Raw genomic sequence first — 20,296 nt, 5'->3', positions numbered from 1 at the left:
GTAACAGAGTTAGTAAAAGACAAAGCTGGAATTGAATTCAGATCTATTTGACTCCAAATCCTATACTCTAATTATGACTAAGTCTAGTAAACATCTACTGGTGTATATGTGCTAGATACTGTGGGCATACAAAGATGAATGAGACATGGGCCACAACTTTGAAAGCATAGAATGGGGATACAGGTAAAAAAGCCAAATCATGACCATACTGAGTAGAATGGGTAAATGCTGTAGCAGAGAAATTAACAAAGTAACAAAGAGCAGGGGGAAGATTAATTTGGCTTGGAGTGGGGACTGGGGAATTCTTTGTAGAAACTGGTACCAACTTGGGCCTTGGAGGTAAGTAGGATTTTGAGTTTTAAGAAGAGGAAACAAATACGACCAAAGACAGAGATATGCAAAAATACTAGAATGTTAAGGAAATAGCCTTTTGTGTCAGCAGGAGGGTACACTTGAGTGGGCAGGTAGTCAAGGGGCAAACGATATTGGAAAAGTAGGTTGAGACAGATTATTGAGAACCTTGCTTGACAAAGAAGAGTCTGGACTTCTGTTTTTTGGAGGTATGGCAACTGTAAGCAATTTTCTTCTGCCAAGCAGATCTTCCCTGGAATATGAATCAGGAAACCTCACAAATGCTGCCCATGGTGACACCACACTAAACTACAGCATCATTTGCCTTCTTGTACAGTTGCAGTGTGTCAACCCACTGGTATTTTCAAGCGCTGCCCTGAAAATGGGGCTCATGACTGCTGTCCATAGTGTCCTCTTCAAATATTTCAAATGTGAAGGCCATTGATTACACACATATATGCACACACTTATACCCAAGAAAGGGGATGGAAAAAGAGAGGGAGAGAGAAAGAGATGTGCTGTGAGCACAGGAAGGATTTTTGTGGACTTTTCTTTCATCTTGCAGAAGAAACAAGTTTGATGTAGCATGTCTATTTATAGATCTCTAAAAGTGATTTCTAGTCAGGTAATCTTGCATGTATAACATAATGAATATTGAAATGCAATGGGAACTTTAGATCCTCCTGAAACTAAGGTAGTTCAGTGGCAACATCAGAGGGACTGACTCCAAAGGGATGAGATTCATTACCATGGCAACTCCCAGGCTGACTCATTCATAGATAACGCCTTAAACTTGTGACATGAGAGAAATTGCTTGAGGATTTTTAACACTGTACCAAAATACACATTGCTCCATGCAGATGAGAAAATACATCAGCATAGCCTTTTCCCCCCCTAAGTCTTTCTATGACATTTCTAGACAAGATTTCTCTTGTCCTTCAGTCTCTCCCATGTTTGGGATGGGGAAATGGCTCCAGAGGAGGTGTGGAAAATTGAAGGGAACTCACACTGCTCTTCAGAAATAAAATTCTGCATTATGCTTGCAGATATCACTTTAGAGGCCACACTACTTGCTGATCCTTGATTTCCACTCACATCTGAGCTGGGGATCCAATTTCCAGTATGCTTCAGAGTTACATGCTTTAGAAACAAATGTGCAAAACCGGAAGTAAGTAAGTTGGAGGGATAGGAAAACACCCAGCACCAGAAATTAAAGATAATAGAACTCTCTTTCTCTTGATCTCCCCCTTTCCTCCTTTAGAATTCATGAAAATGTTTTTACAGGAAACACTAAGAGAATTTTCCAGGTTTACATTCCTTTTGCTGCAGTGCAAAGATAGTAGAAATGGAAATTGACCAAATAGAAAATGATATAAATGGAGACAGGAACAGATTCATAGGACTAATGAAAAAATAGACAGCTCATTTAGGATTCTGAAGAACCCTGAGGGAATACCCAGTTCACTTTCTCAAATTAAGACCTGAAAACTAATAATATAATAATCTCCTTGAAAGAATCCATCAAAAAATGTAGATTTCAGGACTGTACTCCTCAGAATCAAACTCAGTAGTCCAAGCAGTCGTGATGGTAATTACGTACATTGAGTGCGAGAATAGTTGATCTAGCCAACCTATTCATTTTACTGGATGTAAGAGCTCCTTGTCTGGGAATTTGATTTGCCAAAGATTATCCATAGGTCTAAAACCCACTTCTCCAAATCCTCAGATTCATTCTCATTAGCAAACCAGGTTTCCCACATGAATTTTTTTAAGGTAATGTATTAATTTTAAAAAAATTATATAAAGCTTAGAATATGACTAATATCCTTTAAATATCCTTAAAATGAATGTTTTGGAACGTGACACCACAATTTAATTAGAAATTTGATTGACTGGGTAGTAAATTATTCAAGGCGATTTCTTTTTTCTGGGTCATTTTTGTTGCTGAACCCTAACTTTGAAACACATATGTCCCCTGGGGATGGATAAGGCACACTAAAAATTAATAAAATAATATAGTTTAAAAAGTGAGTATTACTAGTCATTTACATCTTATACTTTACATGAGAAAACAGTTTTCTCAGCAAAAGATTGAAAGTTCATTACTATGGGTTTGGGGGTTTATCTATAGATTTTGATACTGAGAGTATTCATTATCACTAATATCCCATCCCCACCCTTGAGTGATAAGGGATCAATTGCCTTGGATACAAACACTGAAAGAGCATTTTGGCTCTCAGCCAGCAGAAGAAGAAAGACTGATATGCATGAAGCTTCTGTCCTAGGTCCTTGTCTTGCCTCGGTCTCTAAATTCACTTTGATGACCTCATTTAATCTCATAGCCACAGTGCTGGTGAGGACTTATTAATCTGTACCCTTGATATCTTTCTACACCTTTATGTCAACTAATATATTTAAATCTCCACTTCAAGCACTTCAAAGTAATATCCAACCAAAATACAACAATTTTTCCCTAAATTCTGATACTTTTCTTGCATTTTTGGCTTCATCTCCCATATCCACAGCAGCAGTTTAAATCCATTCTCTTTCCCTTCAGTGTTTTATCTCTACTCCTCCCCTACTTTTTCTATCCCCATTCAGACTCATAGTATGTTTCACTTCTATTACAAAATTTAATTGTTTGTGACTTAGCTACCTGCTTCAGGATTCTTCCTCACTCTAATCATGTATTGATTCATTCAACAAATATTTGTTGGGCACCCACTAACCTGCAGGCCCTGTACTCAGCACTGAGGGATCACCAGATAGATACACTCTCATAGGGGTCACAGTCTAGTGGAGGAAACAGAAGGGTATGAACCAATTGCCTGTGGAATGATGCAAGTTAGGATGAGAAGGGGCTATGGGAGCAGATGAGAGGGGCTCCAGTCTGAGGCCTACATCAGTTGGGGATAACCAGGCAAAGAGGCAAGAGAGGAAGAATGAGTGTTCCAGGCCCAGAAGTCTTCATAGCAAGAGAAAACAGCATGTGTTTGAAGAATTGGATGATGGAGTCAAAGAGGAAGCAAGTCAGAAGTGTGGCTGGAGAGAGAGGAATAGAGGAAGCACATCGTTTGCCCTTAGGGTATTTGTATTTTTATCCTCATAACATTGAGGAGCCATTAAAGTTTAACCTTGGGAGCAACATGCTTATAATTGCAATTTTAAAAAATTGAAATACCACTTTACCTGCCATACAACAAATGAATTAGAGAAGAGCAAGCATAAATGCAGATGACTAGTCAGGAGCCTATTGTAATAAATCAGGTGAGAAATGATAAAGGCCAAACTAGAGCATAGCAGCTGTAAACAGAATAAAGATATGTATATATAGATTTTATGAAATAGAAAGGCCAGGTTTTATTGATTTATTTAATGTGGAAAGTGAGGCAGAGAGAAGAGTCAAGACTCCTAGTTTCTGATTTGATCCACAAGGTAGATGACTGTACCATTCACTGAGAATAGAGGTGGAGATGGAGGACCAGATCTAAGTGTGGGTGGGCACGATACTGTTTTGGGCCATGGCTGGTTCTTTCATTCAGCATCCCATTATCTTGGTGCTCGAGGCATAGAAGTAAACCATGGTACCCCTACCCTCAACCAGTTTATGCTCCCCGCTTCTACTAGAATGTTGTCATGCACACACAATCTTAATTAAAAGATCCTTAACCTGTAGGTACTTACCATGTTTGCCTTTCATCTTACTGTCACTTAGAAATAATTTTTAACAAGGGAAATATAGCTGCTACTATAACTCATGACTAAGGAGGCTTTTATTTGAAAGTGGTAAAATACTTTGGCAGGCTTTTGAATGTGAACGGCATCCCACTGAAAGAAAATTACTCTACTTCCTGTACTCCTCGAAGATTATTATGGAACAAAAATGTTGTCTTTCCCTCAGCTAACATCTGAAGAATCATCAGGGCAGTGATGAACGATTGACCTTATTTAGCATTCCGTGGGGTTGTCAACAGCACACAGATAAGAGCATGGCAGCCGCGTTCATTACCGTCACCAGCTGATGAACGGGAGTTCATGGATAAAACATCAGAGAGGGCTGAAAAGTCTACACTAGAACTGAATGTTAATGATTAATTGGCATCCATAAAAAAGCAAGGCAGAAGTCAGCCTTAGGCAAGAGATAAAAAGTCTTGTCCTAGGAGGAAAATCTTTTGTGCTTGTGATACATGTTTAAGCTATTGCTTATGTGGTACAGTGGAAAGAACTAGGAATTTAAAGTCAGACAGACTCGGGTTTAAATTGCAACTTTAACTTTTTCTAGCAGAGTCTCTTCTACAAAAAAGGAACGTTAAGTAATATTAATTAAACTCAGAGTCTCTTCTATAAAAAGGGAATATTAATTTCAATTTCATAGGGTTGTTAATGAGGTTTAAACAATGTAACATGTAGAAAGCACCTAGTAAATTACCAGTCATATACCTAAACATATTTAGTAATAGACAGCTCTTATTGTTCAGTATTTAGTGGAGAAAAAATTAATAATTCAAAGAGAATGAAAATATATGTTAGGCATTGCGTTGTTCTGTAACATGCTTGAAGCTACTTGATGTTCCTTATTTATTCAATTATAGTTTTACACTTTTTCAAGACTATTATATACATTATTTCAATCATTTCATCATTTCAACAATCTTGTTGACATTTTTGCCTCCCATCACACAGGTAAGGAGATTATAAGGCTAGCTGACAAATTTGCTCTAAGATCCCAGGACTAATGAACACTGAATCTTTAACTAGATTCCAACTCTCCCAATTCTGTTTTAGCCAAAGACTTAGTTAATGGCTCAGTTTGTTTTAGCATAGTGTTAGCCTGGAGGTTTTATTCCTAGTTGGGTCTAGTCTATATCCTTAATGCAAATTTACTAAGATATGCATGTTTGGTATAGGTCCAAGGATGGCTGTGAAGCTGTATCAGAGGAAAATTAAGTTTACCAGAATTATTAGCTTTAAAATTCACAAACCATTTTTTCTACACTGCCAAAGGAATTCTCAAAGTGTTTTTTGGAGGTTTTTTTGGGTTTTTTTGGTCACTGCGTGGTATCAGTTTGCCAAGTCCTTCTGTGCAGCGATATGTGCCAGATCTAGTCAAAGGTTAACAGAAGTTTGAACAGACGCTCAATGAGTTTAAGCCACTGGAGGTGGCCGATATGGATATTTATGTAGCTCTTTGATTCTGTAAACCTGACTTTAAGGCCTTAGTTGATGCTTTCTATAAGTTTGAATTTAGTTCAATATTTAGAAAACGATTGTACCAAAGGAGCAGCCTGTGGTTTTATTTTTATTTAGTTTAGCAAGTTATTATATTAAGCTCCAGAACATGGCATCATATAAGACAAAAGATGCAATAAAACACCAGTACTTGTGGTATTTATATCTATCATCTATCTACCGATCTACAGAGAGAGGAGAGATTTATTGCAGCATTATTTTAAGTTGTAAAAGAACCTGAGTAATATTCCATTGTATATATGTACCACATCTTCTTTATCCATTCATCTGTCAGTGGACATTTAGGTTGCTTCCATGACCTGGCTACTGTAAATAGTGCTGCAGTAAACATTGGGGTGCATGTGTCTTTTTGAATTATGGTTTTCTCAGGTTATATGCCCAGTAGTGGGATTGCTGGGTCATATGGTAATTCTATTTTTAGTTTTTTAAGGAACCTCCATACTGTTTGCAAGGCAGAAATAGAGACATAGACGTAGAGAACAAATGTATGGACACCAAGGGGAGAAAGAGGGGGTGGGATGAATTGGGAGACTGGGATTGGCATATATACACTAATATGTATAAAATAGATAACTAATGAGAACCTATTGTATAGCACAGGGAGCTCTACTCACTGCTCTGTGGTGACCTAAATGGGAAGGAAATCAAGAAAAGAGGGAATATATATATACATATAGCTGATTCACTTCACTGTACAGCAGAAACTAACACAACATTGTAAAGCAACTATACCCCAATAAAAGAAAAAAAAAAAGAACCTGAAACAACTTCAATGACCATTAACAAAATAATGACTAATTTCCATGTTAAAGGATACTGTGCAGCCATTAAATGGAATGAGTTGTATCTCTACCCATTGATTTGGAGGAATTTCTGAGTTATTAAGAAAAGAAAGATTCAATAAGGATGGAATGATTTCAGGGAACTTCCATAAATATAGGTTTTAGGGAGTTGAATTAATGGCATAGATATCAAAGGTAAACCATTTTGATTTAAAATAGTTTTTATCAAACTGGACCAGGGGAAGGAAAGCCAGCTCTCTTTCTGTTTTACCTCCTCATTTAAAACTGTACTGCATGGATTCCAATTACCAGGTCCCAGAATTTAAGAAATTACCATTCAGAGATCTCGACTGATTTATGGGTAAATTGACTTTTGAAGACTGGCCTGGGAACACAGCCACCCATTATTGTGTTGTCACTATGCAGACATTAATGTCTGAGGTCTACATAATCCATTCACAAACACCATGTTATAATATTATAAGCAGAGCACCAGGGATATTTACACAGTTAGTGCACTGCACAGACACACCTTGTCCATCGGGTGAATGATGTGGAAATCTAGTCTCTATTCCTCACCCGCACAAGCTCTATGTCCTACTGTGGGGCTGAGGTAGCAAGAGGAAGAAGAGCTATTGTGTAATTCCTATAAATAGATTTTATTTTTTTTGCACTCCCCATAAAGGTAGAGAAACGTGTCAAAGTATAATTGAGACCCAAGGAATAGGGACAAGGTAATCGGGAAAGAAGACAAAAGGAAAATCTCTGCTCCCATGAGAAGGGGCAGGTACAGACTATGGTGGCCTTAAATCAGTGGTTCTCAACCAGGGAGAATTTCGCTCCCCTCCCCACCATCCCGGGCACATGTGGCAATGTCTGCAGCCATCACTGATTGCCATGACTGAGGGGCTGCTACTGGAATCTAGTGAAGAAAGGCCAGGGGTGCTGCTAAACATCCCAGAATACACAGATGCAGCTTCCTACATCAAATACGTATTCAATCCAAAATGTTCATAGTGATGAGGTTGAGAAAGTAGACCCTAAATGAACAAACACCCTATTTAAAAAGAGACTAAAATGTTAGGAAGGAATGAAGGTTTGCTAAAAGGAGATTGGCCCTAAAATCACGTCTTGTCTAATGTATTATTCTTCCTGAAAATTAAATATTTTATTATTGTAGCCATTGTTTTAAGCTATTTAATAAGCTGCCATGTAATATGAAAGAAAACAACGTGTCTCCTGGTTCCAAAATCTTCCTTTCTCAAAAAGTAAACAGTTTTATCTGATTTGAAGTATGCCATTTTCTACAATTGCTGCACAAAAAAGAAATCTAAATCTTGGGAGAATTTTCCCTTGATATCTTGCTCCATTCATTATTTATATAGAACCGTTACTGAAAACTCCTTTCTGAACTTCTAAAGTTCAAAATATGGAAGTCACAGAAGATGCTGTCCAAAGATTTTCAGTCTGTTGTGTAAACACAATAAATGTTAAAGAAGAAAGATTCACAGAAGTGAATACGATATGATGCTATTTTTAAAAAACAATGACAAAAGTTCTATCTATATGTATATATTTTCCTAGATAATTGCATAAGCATAAGCAAACATATAAAAGGTTGCTCACCAAGTTACTAACTAGTGAAAGAAAGTACAATGCAGGAAGAGAGATTGCTGAACAATAAATAAATAGGCAAGCAAACAAACAAATAAATAGCTGTGGAAAAAAGTAACAATGCTTATGATAAAAAGTAATATATATAGAATGATCTTATTTCTTTTAAAGTAGATAGAAAAAAATTAGATACCAAATGTTGATGGTGATTATCTCTGAATGGAAAATTAAAACAAACAAACAAACAAAAAAACAAAATACAAGACGGTACAGAAAAGAGAGGATGGAACAAGAGAGTGAATGTAATAAACTTGATATTTGGGCATTATAATTTGCTGCCTATTCTATTTTGAGAGTTTCCCAGGGACTCCCCAGAGATCATTATCTACTGTCTCTTTAGGATGATAATTTGAAGGAAATCCATCTTCCCGTTAGGAAGTCTGAAAATAAGGGTTTTGAAAGTGTCCTAAGGATACCTTCCTGGGAAGGCAAGTTAAAGCTCTAAGAGATATCAGAAAGTGCTTGATTCTGGAGAGAGATATTCCTGTAGCCCTTAACAATTCCTCTTATTCCACCCTATTAATTTTAGTTAAGAGTTCCTAAGATCTCATTCTCCTCCAAGAATACAATACCAGACCTAGAATTTTTGCTATTGACTGCTCCCTTTTAAGCTCTATACACATTACAGGATCACAAATCACAAGAGAAAACTGCCTTCCTGCACTAGAAAATGATCACAGATTTTTTTCTTTCATCTCTTCTAAGTTGTGTGTGTTTTGATAGAATCTTGGTTTAATTCTGATTCTCATATGCTTTCCCAGTTTAGCTCAGTCTATAGCTTGGATTTTTCAAGTTGCCATGCATACCACATGTTGGTTTTCATTCTGGTCATTCATAGTCCAACTCAGGATAGTCAGCCAAAACCACCACATTCTGCATTAGATCCTCCAGGAAATTGATTTTATTTCTATTCTTACTTAGATATTGGGGAAAATGGAAACTAATTTTCTATGAACCTCTGGAACTAAGGAACTTTGAAAGAAACTTAGTGTGTCATAGATAATTAATTATGTGGTTTTAAATGCCAGTAGTTTATGAATCATTCTCCCGATAAATTAATCATCAATCTAATATTTTATTGAGAATTTTGAATATTGACTAACTTGTAAATGAGCTTGAAAGTTTCCCTGAATAGAGATCTATTTTTAAAGCTTTAGTATAAATAAGCTAATACTTCCAAAATGACAAGTTGTTACTGGAACTATCAATGAAATTTCATTTGATATAATTCAAAATATGTCTAGTAATACTTTGTAGAAAGTCACTATTAATTCATTCCTAACGAGTAAGTTTTTTTTAAATGCCATATGCTTTTATCATCTCCCAGAAATGTATCAATTTCCTATATTCGTGGGAATTATGGACTCATTAATCTTGAGTTGTTAGAGAATGGAAATTCTGGATTATTAATTATTTTAGCTAACTGAGAGTCCCCATGTATGTTACCTAAGGGTAACCAATATTTCAAAGTTTAAGATGAGTTGGCACTAACATACTTAGTGCTGATATCAGGTGCCCCAAACACACAGCACTACTTATTTCACATTCACTTAACATATTTGAGCACTTGCTATCACTGGTGCACTAAGCTAGGGCCTAAAAATATAAACGTTTGCCCTTGGGAAGCTCCAAGTCTAGTGGGACTGAGAAATAATTACAAAATAAGTACTACAATCAAAGTAGAAGAGGAGAGTTCTGAGAACTCAAAAGAGTGACTAATCCCAGAATCAAATTTCCCCAGGGGTGCTATCCTCTTCTCACCATCTACTGTCTCCATGGTGAGCTAATCCATTCCCATGGCTGCATCTATCCCTCATGACTCACTTAGCTTTGTTTCTCCCTAAGCCCTGCCTTCCTATATTCTGGTCCATAACTACTTACTTGACACCTCTACGTGCAAGTGCCACTGACACCCACAACTCAAAGTAGCCCGAAATAAATGAGTCATTTTCAGTCCCAAATCTTCAATTCTTACTATTGTTATCCATCTACTCACTTCGGTCAGAAACCCTGTAGTCATCCTTGATGACCCCTTCTCTCTATCCTCCCAGATCAAAAGGTCACCCCAAATTCTGCCTTAACTATTTCTATTTTCTCTCCTCCACCTCCCCTTTAGTGCTGTGTTAACTCTGACTTCTCTGTACTCTAGGAGAATGCCAGAGCTTATTAAGCTGCTAACCTCCTACTCAATAATCTTGTCTCTTGCAGGAGGCAGCCACTAATGAAGAAAAGTGGAATCACTCTTGAGTTCTCTGAGTATTTGAGGTGGGGGAAATTTCACACAGGGAGCTGGTTACAAAGGTAATGGAAGGACTGAGAAGCCTATGGAGGCCAGGGAGACAGCTTGGAAATGAACAATGCTCAGTCTCACCTCCTAGCCTAGGGGCTCCTAGGAGGCAGACAGGGAGGATGTATTACCCAACGTTCTCTCCTCAGCCTCTGGCGTAATACAATTTTTTCAATCTAGTCAACCATCATGACATGTTGACAGAATGAATTAGTCATTCTAATAACCTAAGATCTTTTGACTTAGAAGTTTCTAGAAAATTTTCCCTGCTTCAGGCCCAACATTTCAATATATCTTACCATGGAAACAACTTTAATTATTTGCAGTTCTGATTATTTAGGTTCTAGAATATGACATTTAAACTGTCATTGTATGAAACACAAATTTTATCATATCTTTTTTAAGAAATTGGATTCATTGTATAGAAAAAAGTGTTTTCCTATTTTTAAAGAAAATGAATCTTTACAGCTTCTAAAGTAGATATTAGATCACAAATGCTGAAATTTTTATATTGTATAATCTAAGTTTTATATATTGAGAGTCTCTTGCAGTTCATTGCATCAGAACACAAGTTTGTACTCCAGTTGTCATGTCAGTGTCATATGAGCCCATGTGGTTTCCAGAGATGACTCTCATTGGTATAAGTCCATAACTCTCAATGTTTTTGTTCATCCACAAGATTGATTCATTCCAGAATAGTTCAGAACACAACACAGACTGACAAAAAGTCTGACTACACAGATGGATAAACCAAATGGGGCTATTTAGGATGAGACAAAGGTAAAAGAAGATTATGTTCTCTGAGGCATAGTACAGGCTACAGTTAGTGAAAAAAAATCAATAAAAATAAGAACATGGGCTTTGGCAAAATGAGAATGCATGTATTTTAAAGATATTGTAACCAAACATGGCTAGGGAGTAAGCACAACAAATATATATTAATAGCATGATACTAGATGATAGATAAAAGATTAAAAATTAACAGAAAATATGGAGATACAGTGATGCATTTCTGCTGCGGAATATACTTAACGGTGACACTGATACACAAAGCATTCATTTAGACAAGAGGTTGCATTAGAAACAGGTGTGGTGTGGTTCATTTTAATTACAACCTAAATTGGTGTATTCATCAAGCAATTTTTCACTGAAGTTTGTTTTCATGAGATGCAAGTTGCATGAGATTTGTTTGTTTTGTTTACCTATCCTTATAAGAAGTACTACCTATTGCCGGCATATACATTAGTTTCCAGCTTACTTTTCTTGATAATTGTCATTGTGTTTGACAGGGAATTTTCTCCATAGAAGTAAATATGTTTTCCTTCTCTCTCTTTGCTCTCTTGGTTAATAAACAAGATCAAATATGTCTCCCTCCACTTTTTTCCAGTCATTTAACATCTCCGAGTCTCAGATTTTCATAATACCTCCCTTTCTTGAAATTAGGGAGATGGGCCAGATGATTGAGGTTTTCTGGGTTTTTTAATATGTATAATTATTGCTTAATGAGATTCTGGTATGGACATCAATCAGCATAATTATTATGGCTTTTTTTGGTGAAGGAAATAAAGATGGAATCAAATTAGCACAAGGAAAGTGAAGTTTGTTGTAATAATACAGAGAGGGTTCATAAGAGGTTGAAGTATTAAACATGTCCAGACCTCAGGAGAACTAGAAATAGGAAGCAGAAAGTCTTTATGAACTTGGTCACTCATTCTCTAATGATGCTGTTTCTCCTATGGCTATTTTCTGCATCTTTCTCCATTTGTTTCTTCTTTTGCAAGCTGGCTTCCTCTTTATATTCATAGTCTCTTCTCTCTTATAAATTCGTAATAACAGTGCAGCGCTAGTTCTATGTCATGACCTTTGCACTTGGTCCCACAGCTCCTGTATCAGATCCTTTATCCAATAGCAAATTTCAGGGAGAGGACTTTGCTTGGTCCATCTCATTTTTTTTGAGCCAGACACAGTTTTATCACCTGCCTATGCACCAGCTGGTCTTAACTTAGACATCTACTCTTCATTCCCAAGGTGTGAGGAGGGCAGAATCGTGTGATATAGAACATGGTCATGCTCAGTCAGCAGAGACTGTAGGCATGGCAGTTTCCATCACAGAAGGTTCTGTAGAAGTGATGCACAGCTCTACTATATCAGCCTTTGGGGAAAGCAGCCTTAGCTTTGGAAAGAGTGGATCTCAGAGTTCAATGAAGTGGCATAAATGTTTTATAAGGAACAGGGATTTGTGCTTGGGACTCCTTATGATGTATAATGTACAATCAAATCAGTGAAAGATAAAATGCAAATGTGTGCAAGGGCCTTGGTTCTTTCATATATATATATATATATATATATATGAAAGTTCTCCGTTTTCTTGGGAACAGTTTGAAAAGGAGGGATTGCTCACATGGTCCTTCTGAGCAGATGCAATGTTACTAGATGTTAAAGCAATATTTTGTCTCTTCACTATCAAGTTAGTTTGAGATGTGTACTGACTATGGAGGCAGCTAATAAGAGATTTCACTTTTCCAGCCCACTATGAAGTCTTCTTAGAGCTCATTCTGATAAAATGCATACCTCAGTGTATTGCCTAAACTATATAACTCTTTCTCCCTCCTCTGATGCTAGATAATTAATGGACTTTTATCAAATGATTTCTTATGTTGAAGTGGCAAATTGTAAACCGTCTAATGCTGGCATCCCTTACACAAAGTTTTGAGGGATATATAAAAGTTCAAGTAGACATGTTGTTGATGATAAAGGATTTTGAAATATTTGACTGATACTAAAATGGAAGATATTTTCATTTAAGGAAGGGTTTCATAACCTTGACATTACTGACATTTGGAGCCAGATAATTCTTTGTTGTAGGGGATGCACTGTTCAGTATATTAGTTTGGGGAGCATCCCTGGCCTTTACCCACAGATGCTAGTGTTACCAAGTCCAAGCTCTTACTGCTCACCACACAACAGGCCAATAAATTGAGAGATGAGGTGTTGGGGCAAGGAGTAGCTACTTCATTCAGAAAGACAGAAAACTGAGAAGATGGCGGACTAGTGTCCCAAAGAACCATCTTACTCGAGTTACAATCCAACTTTTTACCTCTATATGAACGGAAAAGTGTTAAACCTTTAAAGGTCAAGCCTGGGAGGCAGAACATGAAGAAAGCGCTATTATGTATATTCCAGGTTATAGGAAACATTCTTTTACAAAGGTGCAGAGCTAGCATGCTAAGACAGGCAACAGAGCACAAAGGTTAAAACTAAAAGAATAGATCCAATATGGAGTCAGGTTTGTTCTTCTCTGTGATGTTAGTTGCACACATGGTACTCCCAGTTGTAACAACCAAAACTGTCTCCAGACATTGTTAAATGTCCTCTGGGAGACAAAATCACCCAGATTTTAAAACTACTGATCTGAAAAGAATGTTACCTTTCTCTATCTGACTTATTTCACTAAGCATAGTACCCTCCAGGTCCATCCATGTTACAAATGGCAAAATTCCATTCTTTTTATGGCTGAGTAATATTCCATTGCATATATATATATGTGGTGTGTGTGTATATATATATGTATATACACACACACCACATCATTATCCATTCATCTGTTGATGGACATTTAAGTTGATTCCATATCTTAGAATGCTAAGTGTATGCTATCACTTATATGTGTAATCTAAAAAGTAAAACAAATGAATGAATATAACAAAACAGAAACAGACTCACAGATATAAAGAATAAACTAGTGGTTACAAGCTGGGAGGGAGAAAGGGGGAGGGGAAAGTTAGGAGGAGGGAATTAAGAGGTACAAACTACTATGTATAAAATAAATAAGCTACAAGGATATACTGTACAACATAGGGAATATAGCCAATATTTTGTAATAACTTTAAATGGAGTATAATCTATAAAAATTTTGAATCACTATGTTGTACACCTGAAACTAATATAATATTGTAAATCAACTATACTTTAATAAAAATAAGTAAATAAATAAATAAAAATAATGTTTCCTTTATTCTCCAAAGAATTGCTTTGAGTTATTAGAAATATTTTTATTTTTTTAAACATTTTTAGATTTAAAAAGTATGGTTTTTGGAGTTTAATTGTGCGCTACTAATTTGGTATCGTCTAACCTGCTTTTCCTCAATGAATCAAATTGTCTCATGCCTGAGTTAGCGTGACGAATTTCATTAGCAATCTCATACCAGTTAATCCCATTAATTTGCCTCAGTGTCAAGTCCCCTATGGCCCATAGTTTCTAAGTATGTCACACTTTCTCTCAAGGAGTAGATTGCACACTTGAGAAAGCTGGTTGAACACTTAACACACCTTGAAGAAAAATGATTTCAGCATTCTTGGCCAAGGTATTAATACCTTTTATTTCTTTCCAAAAACTTTCCATCCTCCCTGGAGTGCTTGCACTTTAGACTAATGAAGGATTAATAGAAAATCTGTTGTAACAGAGAGCAAAATACAATAATTTTAAGCTTTTCTTTTCCATCTAAGAATAGAATACACCAAAATGATACCATAGGCTTTATTATATGCAGATGTGACTATTAATATTTAAGGTGCAGACAGAAAAAATAATTTATTTAAAATTCAGTAAGTAGTTTCCCAGAGATATAGATCATAAATTCTCTCAGGGAGAATTTGCCTATCTCACAAGGTTGTGAAAACCACAGAGCACAGAGCACTTTCTAGAAGGAAATTATTGTCATGCATGTGGTAAAATATACGTAGTAAGGATATATTGCTCTGTTTTAGGTCTTTCCACATTTTGCATCATTATCATCACAATTATCATTAGCTTCAAAAAAGTTTTTTTAAGGTTATCAAACTCATGGGTCCATATTTCCATTTATCAGAGAATCAGGTCCCAGATTAAGATAACAACCCTAGAAAATGAATAAGAAGAAAAGTCCTGAAAGATACTTATTCCACATCACCCACTTCCCAATGTAAAATACTAGCATCCATAAATTTCCACTGAGTGACTTCTTATTGCAAACAGGGTAAGTTACTGCTTTAACTGAGAAACATGGTGTGATGTTTAGTCAATATTTACTGAAAATAGAGTGAGCTGTATAGAGCAAAGATCTCACTACTTGTGTATAGTTCTCTCTTTACAGGAAACAAAATGGTTTCCAGAAAGGGAAGGGGAAAAAGTCTACACACACACACACACACACACACACACACACACACACACACACACACTTACTTAATCTATGCAGAGATCACTCATGTTTACATTATTTTCTCCTTCCAATCTCCATTATTTACTTACCACAAACATTTTAATTATAACATTAGCTATTAGAGTATTATTTGTCATTATAATCATTTGTATTTTATAATAAGTTTTTCCTCATCACACATTAAAACTTTCTTTGTTGAGGAGAATGTGGAGTAAGGATTTTGCCTCATGGTCTCATTGTGAGGAAATCCTCTGTAGCGCTCACGAGAGCTGGAGGCTAATGTGTATTCAGCGTGAGTAGTGGAACATGTAACCCATTGCTGATTGTGCTGAGCTAGTCATTCATTTTCTTACATTGTCTGATTTACAAACAAGACCCCAACAACAAGAGTTACAAGACAGACAATTGCTTACTTTCATGGTTACCAGGGTCCTTCTTCCTACAGGTTCTTTCATAAACATCTCTTTAAAAGTGGAAATGCTTATGAAAACGAATGCGTACACTCCAAATAATCTGGAAGTATGATATTCATCTTTAAATAACAACAAACAATTTTTGAAGATAATATATTTGTTTAACATGTTAGTTTCTAAAGTACTTGCACCATAATTCTCCCAAGTAATGCTTTCAATAAGCAAGTAAAATGCTATTATTTTTATTTTAGAAATGAGACATCTGACATATAAGGGGTTAAGTTAGTCGCTCATGGTTACATAGCTCTACATGTGGTAGATTTTGCAATGGAGGTGTTTTAGAATCTAAGGCCCAGAATCTGGTCAATTCATTGTCCTCCAAAAAGGTATGACGTTAAGAGCTTGAAGAGGATGCAAATGCAGATGTTAGCAATTGAGAAGAGAATTGTGTATAACCCTGTGGGTTCTCTTTTTCTGTTAAATGAAGGTAAGGTGGAAGGAGGTTTCAGACCTATAAAAAGGATATTGTATGATTAGTAGCAAAGAGCAAATGTCCTTGTCATTGAACAAGAAAGAATGGCTTTGAATTATTGCAAGATTATTTCTGAGTAAACAGTGTAAGCATTCTTGAATATAGTGGTTAAAGGACATTGGAACTCATTATCCAGAACAAATCTTGTCTTATCATTTAAGATATTTCAGAAGTGCATAAATATCCATATAGGTATCTAGATGAAGTGCAGTTTGCCCAGATGTAAGACATGATCGGAGCCAATGCTTCCCAAACAGTGGTATATATAACAATGGCAGTACACAGAGTTGTGCAGGAGTTATGACATGTTTTCTTAATTGTTGCTAAAGCATCCAGCTAAAGCTATTAACAGATAAATATCCTTTAAAAGAAAAAGTGAACCTTCTGTTTTTATGATATTGGGACTGCATCTTAAGTCTTTATGATTTTACTGCTACCTCTTATTCTTTTAATGGACAATTACACTTTGTATTAATAGAGTTCTTTAAAAACAGACAACTAAAGCTCTAAGATAATCTTCACCATTCCTCTCCTGTGAGCTTGACACATTTATTGAGCCCAAATCTTCCTGTCTCTCACTGCCAGGGGAAACCTGGGCAGAAAGAGAAGTGCAAAGGTATGTCCTTAGTGTGACCTTTTACAGGAGATGGGGAAACAAACTCGAGTACAAACCCGTCTCTGAACTCAAACCAATTCCTGAATCAAGCAGTACTATAAATACAATATCCAGAGGTAGATTTTTGTGAACATGAGTCTATAGGTACAACTTCCCTTTACAGCCTTCCCCATGATATCATTACCTTAACGTCAAACCTTAAAATTCAATTAAATGGATTTACTCTATATTGGTGCAAATGCTTCTGCATGCATTCAATTATTGCACTAGTACTTCTAACCTATCGGTTGCCCTATACTTGGAGGTGCAAATTTAAATATATTCAAATGTAACTTTGTAGAGGAGGTTGGTGAGTCAACCTAGCACAAGGAGATCAGCTCGGTGCTTTGTGACCACAGAATGGTGAGTCTCTAGGTATCCACAGTACCACATGCTATCACATTCTTACCAAAAAGGCTTTTAGATGATGATAATGATGATGATGATGATGATGATGATGATGATGATGATGATGATGATGATGATGATGGTGATGATGGTAAAATTCTTTTTTCGGTTTCCTTTTTTTTGCAGGATTATACACTCACCATGTATTTCCAGCAGTCTTGGAAAGACAAAAGGCTTTCGTATTCTGGAATCCCACTAAACCTCACGCTAGACAACAGGGTAGCTGACCAACTCTGGGTACCAGACACCTACTTTCTGAATGACAAGAAATCATTTGTGCATGGGGTTACAGTGAAAAATCGAATGATCCGACTGCATCCTGATGGAACAGTTCTCTACGGACTCCGGTAAACAGCTTTGTGTTGCATGTTTTACTGTTGTTGTTCATGTTGTTGTTTAATTTTTACTCTTGGAAATGGACAGAGGGGGAGAAAGGCAAGTAGGTGAATATATAGGCTCTTTAATCTTTATAATAAAATTATATTAAAGTTCAGAAAATCTCTTTAGAACAATTCGAGCTAAATCTAGACAACTTTGTCCATCAAAAGAAAGTGAATATTTTTGCCGTGACCCTCAAATAATAAACATAGTAATAAGAATATGTGTTTTTGTTAGACAGATTTCACATCCAGCTTATTCTAGAAGTTACATAATTTATTTTAGCCAATTGTTTGATTATCTTCGGTCCACCCAGACTCAATTACAATGTGTTCTAGGTATTGTGTATAGCTACTTAATTATGAAATGGAATTGAGAAACAACATCTTGAAGAAATAGGAAAATATTTTGTGGTGACTTTTAGAAGTTGCAAAGTGATTTTATTCCCTTAAATCTCTTATGTTTTCATTTTTATTTTCATGTATATGATCCACATTAAATTAATTTTTGTGTTTCTTATGAGGTAGGGATTGAGGTTCGTTTTTTTCCATATGGTTATACAGTTATTCTAGTACCATTTATTGAAAAGACTTTGCTTTTCCCTTCAGATAGTGTTGGTACCTTTGACTGAATAATTGGGGGTCTATTTCTAGGATTTATTTTGTTCCACTGTTCTTTTTGTCCATCCTTAGACATTATCACACTATTTAATTACCATAGCTATTTGTTAAGTTATGAAGTCACATAATGTAAGTCCTTCAACTTTATACTGACTGTCTAAAATTGCTTTGGAAATTCTAGGTTCTTTGCATCACCCTATAACTTTTAGGATCAACTTGTTGATTTCTACCCAAAAAAGTCTGCTGGGCTTATAATTGAGTGCATTGAATCTATAGATCAGTTTGGGGAGAATTGACAATTTAAAATTATCAGGTTTTCTAACCATGAATATATCTTTATTTGTTTATGTTACCTTTAATTTCTATCAACAATGTTTTGCACCACAGTGTGTTTTGTTTCATTTATTTTTTTAAAGAATCAAGTATAAAAGAGGTATTATACACTTATAGAGGTCTGCTACGAACCATCAGGTAGTAAAGGATTGATTAAAACTTTTAGGCTACAGTTCAAATCAGCTACCAGTTTTACCAAAGAAATATCTGAATTGTAACATGTTATTGTAGGATGCGAAGAGTGGTGGTTCTTTAACCTTTGTTAATCTTTGTGATCCCTTTGAGAAGCTGATGAAATTTTCCTATTATTTTATTCATAAGCACCCTAAAATCGTTTTATACGGCATCAATGCCAAGCTAAAACTGTAGTTAAGGGCCAACAGTCTACAATTAATGTGTGTCCAATATCCGAAAACAAAATGCAAGTGAAAGGAATGTATCTGTGATAAAACTTTTTTTTTTAACATCTTTAATGGAGTATAATTGCTTAACATTGTTGCCTTAGTTATCCGGATAAAACAAAATGAATCAGCTATATGCATACGTATATCCCCATATACCCTCCCTCTTGCGTCTCCCTCCCACCCTTCCTATCCCACCCTCTAGATGGTCACAAAGCACCGAGCTGATCTCCCTGTGCTAGGCACAAGCTACCCACTAGCTATCTATTCTACATTTGGTAGTGTATATATGTACATGCCACTCTCTCACTTCGTCCCAGCTTACCCTTCCCCCTCCCCATGTGTTCAAATCCATTCTCTATGTCTGCATCTTTATTCCTGTCTTGCCCCTAGGTTCTTCAGAAACTTTTTTTTTTTTTTTTTTAGATTACATATACATGTGTTAGCATACAGTATTTGTTTTTCTCTTTCTGACTTACTTCACTCTGTATGACAGACTCAAGGTCCATTCACCTCACTACAAATAACTCAACTTTGTTTCTTTTTCTGGCTGAGTAATATTCCATTGTATATATGTGCCACATCTTCTTTATCCATTCATCTGTCGATGGACACTTAGGTTGCTTCCATGTCCTGGCTATTGTAAATAGAGCTGCAGTGAACACTGTGGTACATGACTCTTTTTGAATTATGGTTTTCTCAAGGTATATACCCAGTAGTGGGATTGCTGGGTCGTATGGTAGTTCTATTTTTAGTTTTTTAAGGAACCTCCATACTGTTCTCCATAGTGGTTGTATCAATTTACATTCCCACCAACAGTGCAAGAGGGTTCCCTTTCTCCACACCCTCTCCAGCATTTATTCTTTGTAGATGTTTTGATGATGGCCATTCTGACTGGTGTGAGGTGATACCTCATTGTAGTTTTGATTCGCATTTCTCTACTGATTAGGGATGTTGAGCATCCTTTCATGTGTTTTTTGGCAATCTATATATCTTCTTTGGAGAATTGTT

At 36.2% G+C, this 20,296-nt stretch overlaps 1 protein-coding gene across 1 annotated transcript in view; it reads left to right on the top strand.

Annotated features, from left to right (window-relative positions):
* GABRB1 (gamma-aminobutyric acid type A receptor subunit beta1) overlaps positions 1-20,296 on the top strand; it is a 423,421-nt gene that overhangs the window by 134,357 nt on the left and 268,768 nt on the right. Inside the window, exon 4 of the mRNA XM_082462487.1 lies at positions 17,680-17,900. Within this exon, the coding sequence (XP_082318613.1) occupies positions 17,680-17,900 (221 nt within the window). The remainder of the gene's footprint in view (positions 1-17,679; positions 17,901-20,296) is intronic.

The sequence above is a fragment of the Balaenoptera physalus genome (assembly GCF_965194825.1).
Source record: "Balaenoptera physalus genome assembly, chromosome: 5".
In the NCBI taxonomy this organism is placed as follows: Eukaryota; Metazoa; Chordata; class Mammalia; order Artiodactyla; family Balaenopteridae; genus Balaenoptera; species Balaenoptera physalus.
The sequence above is the reverse complement of the archived record's forward strand: the minus strand, read 5'-3'. Positions and strand labels throughout refer to the sequence as shown.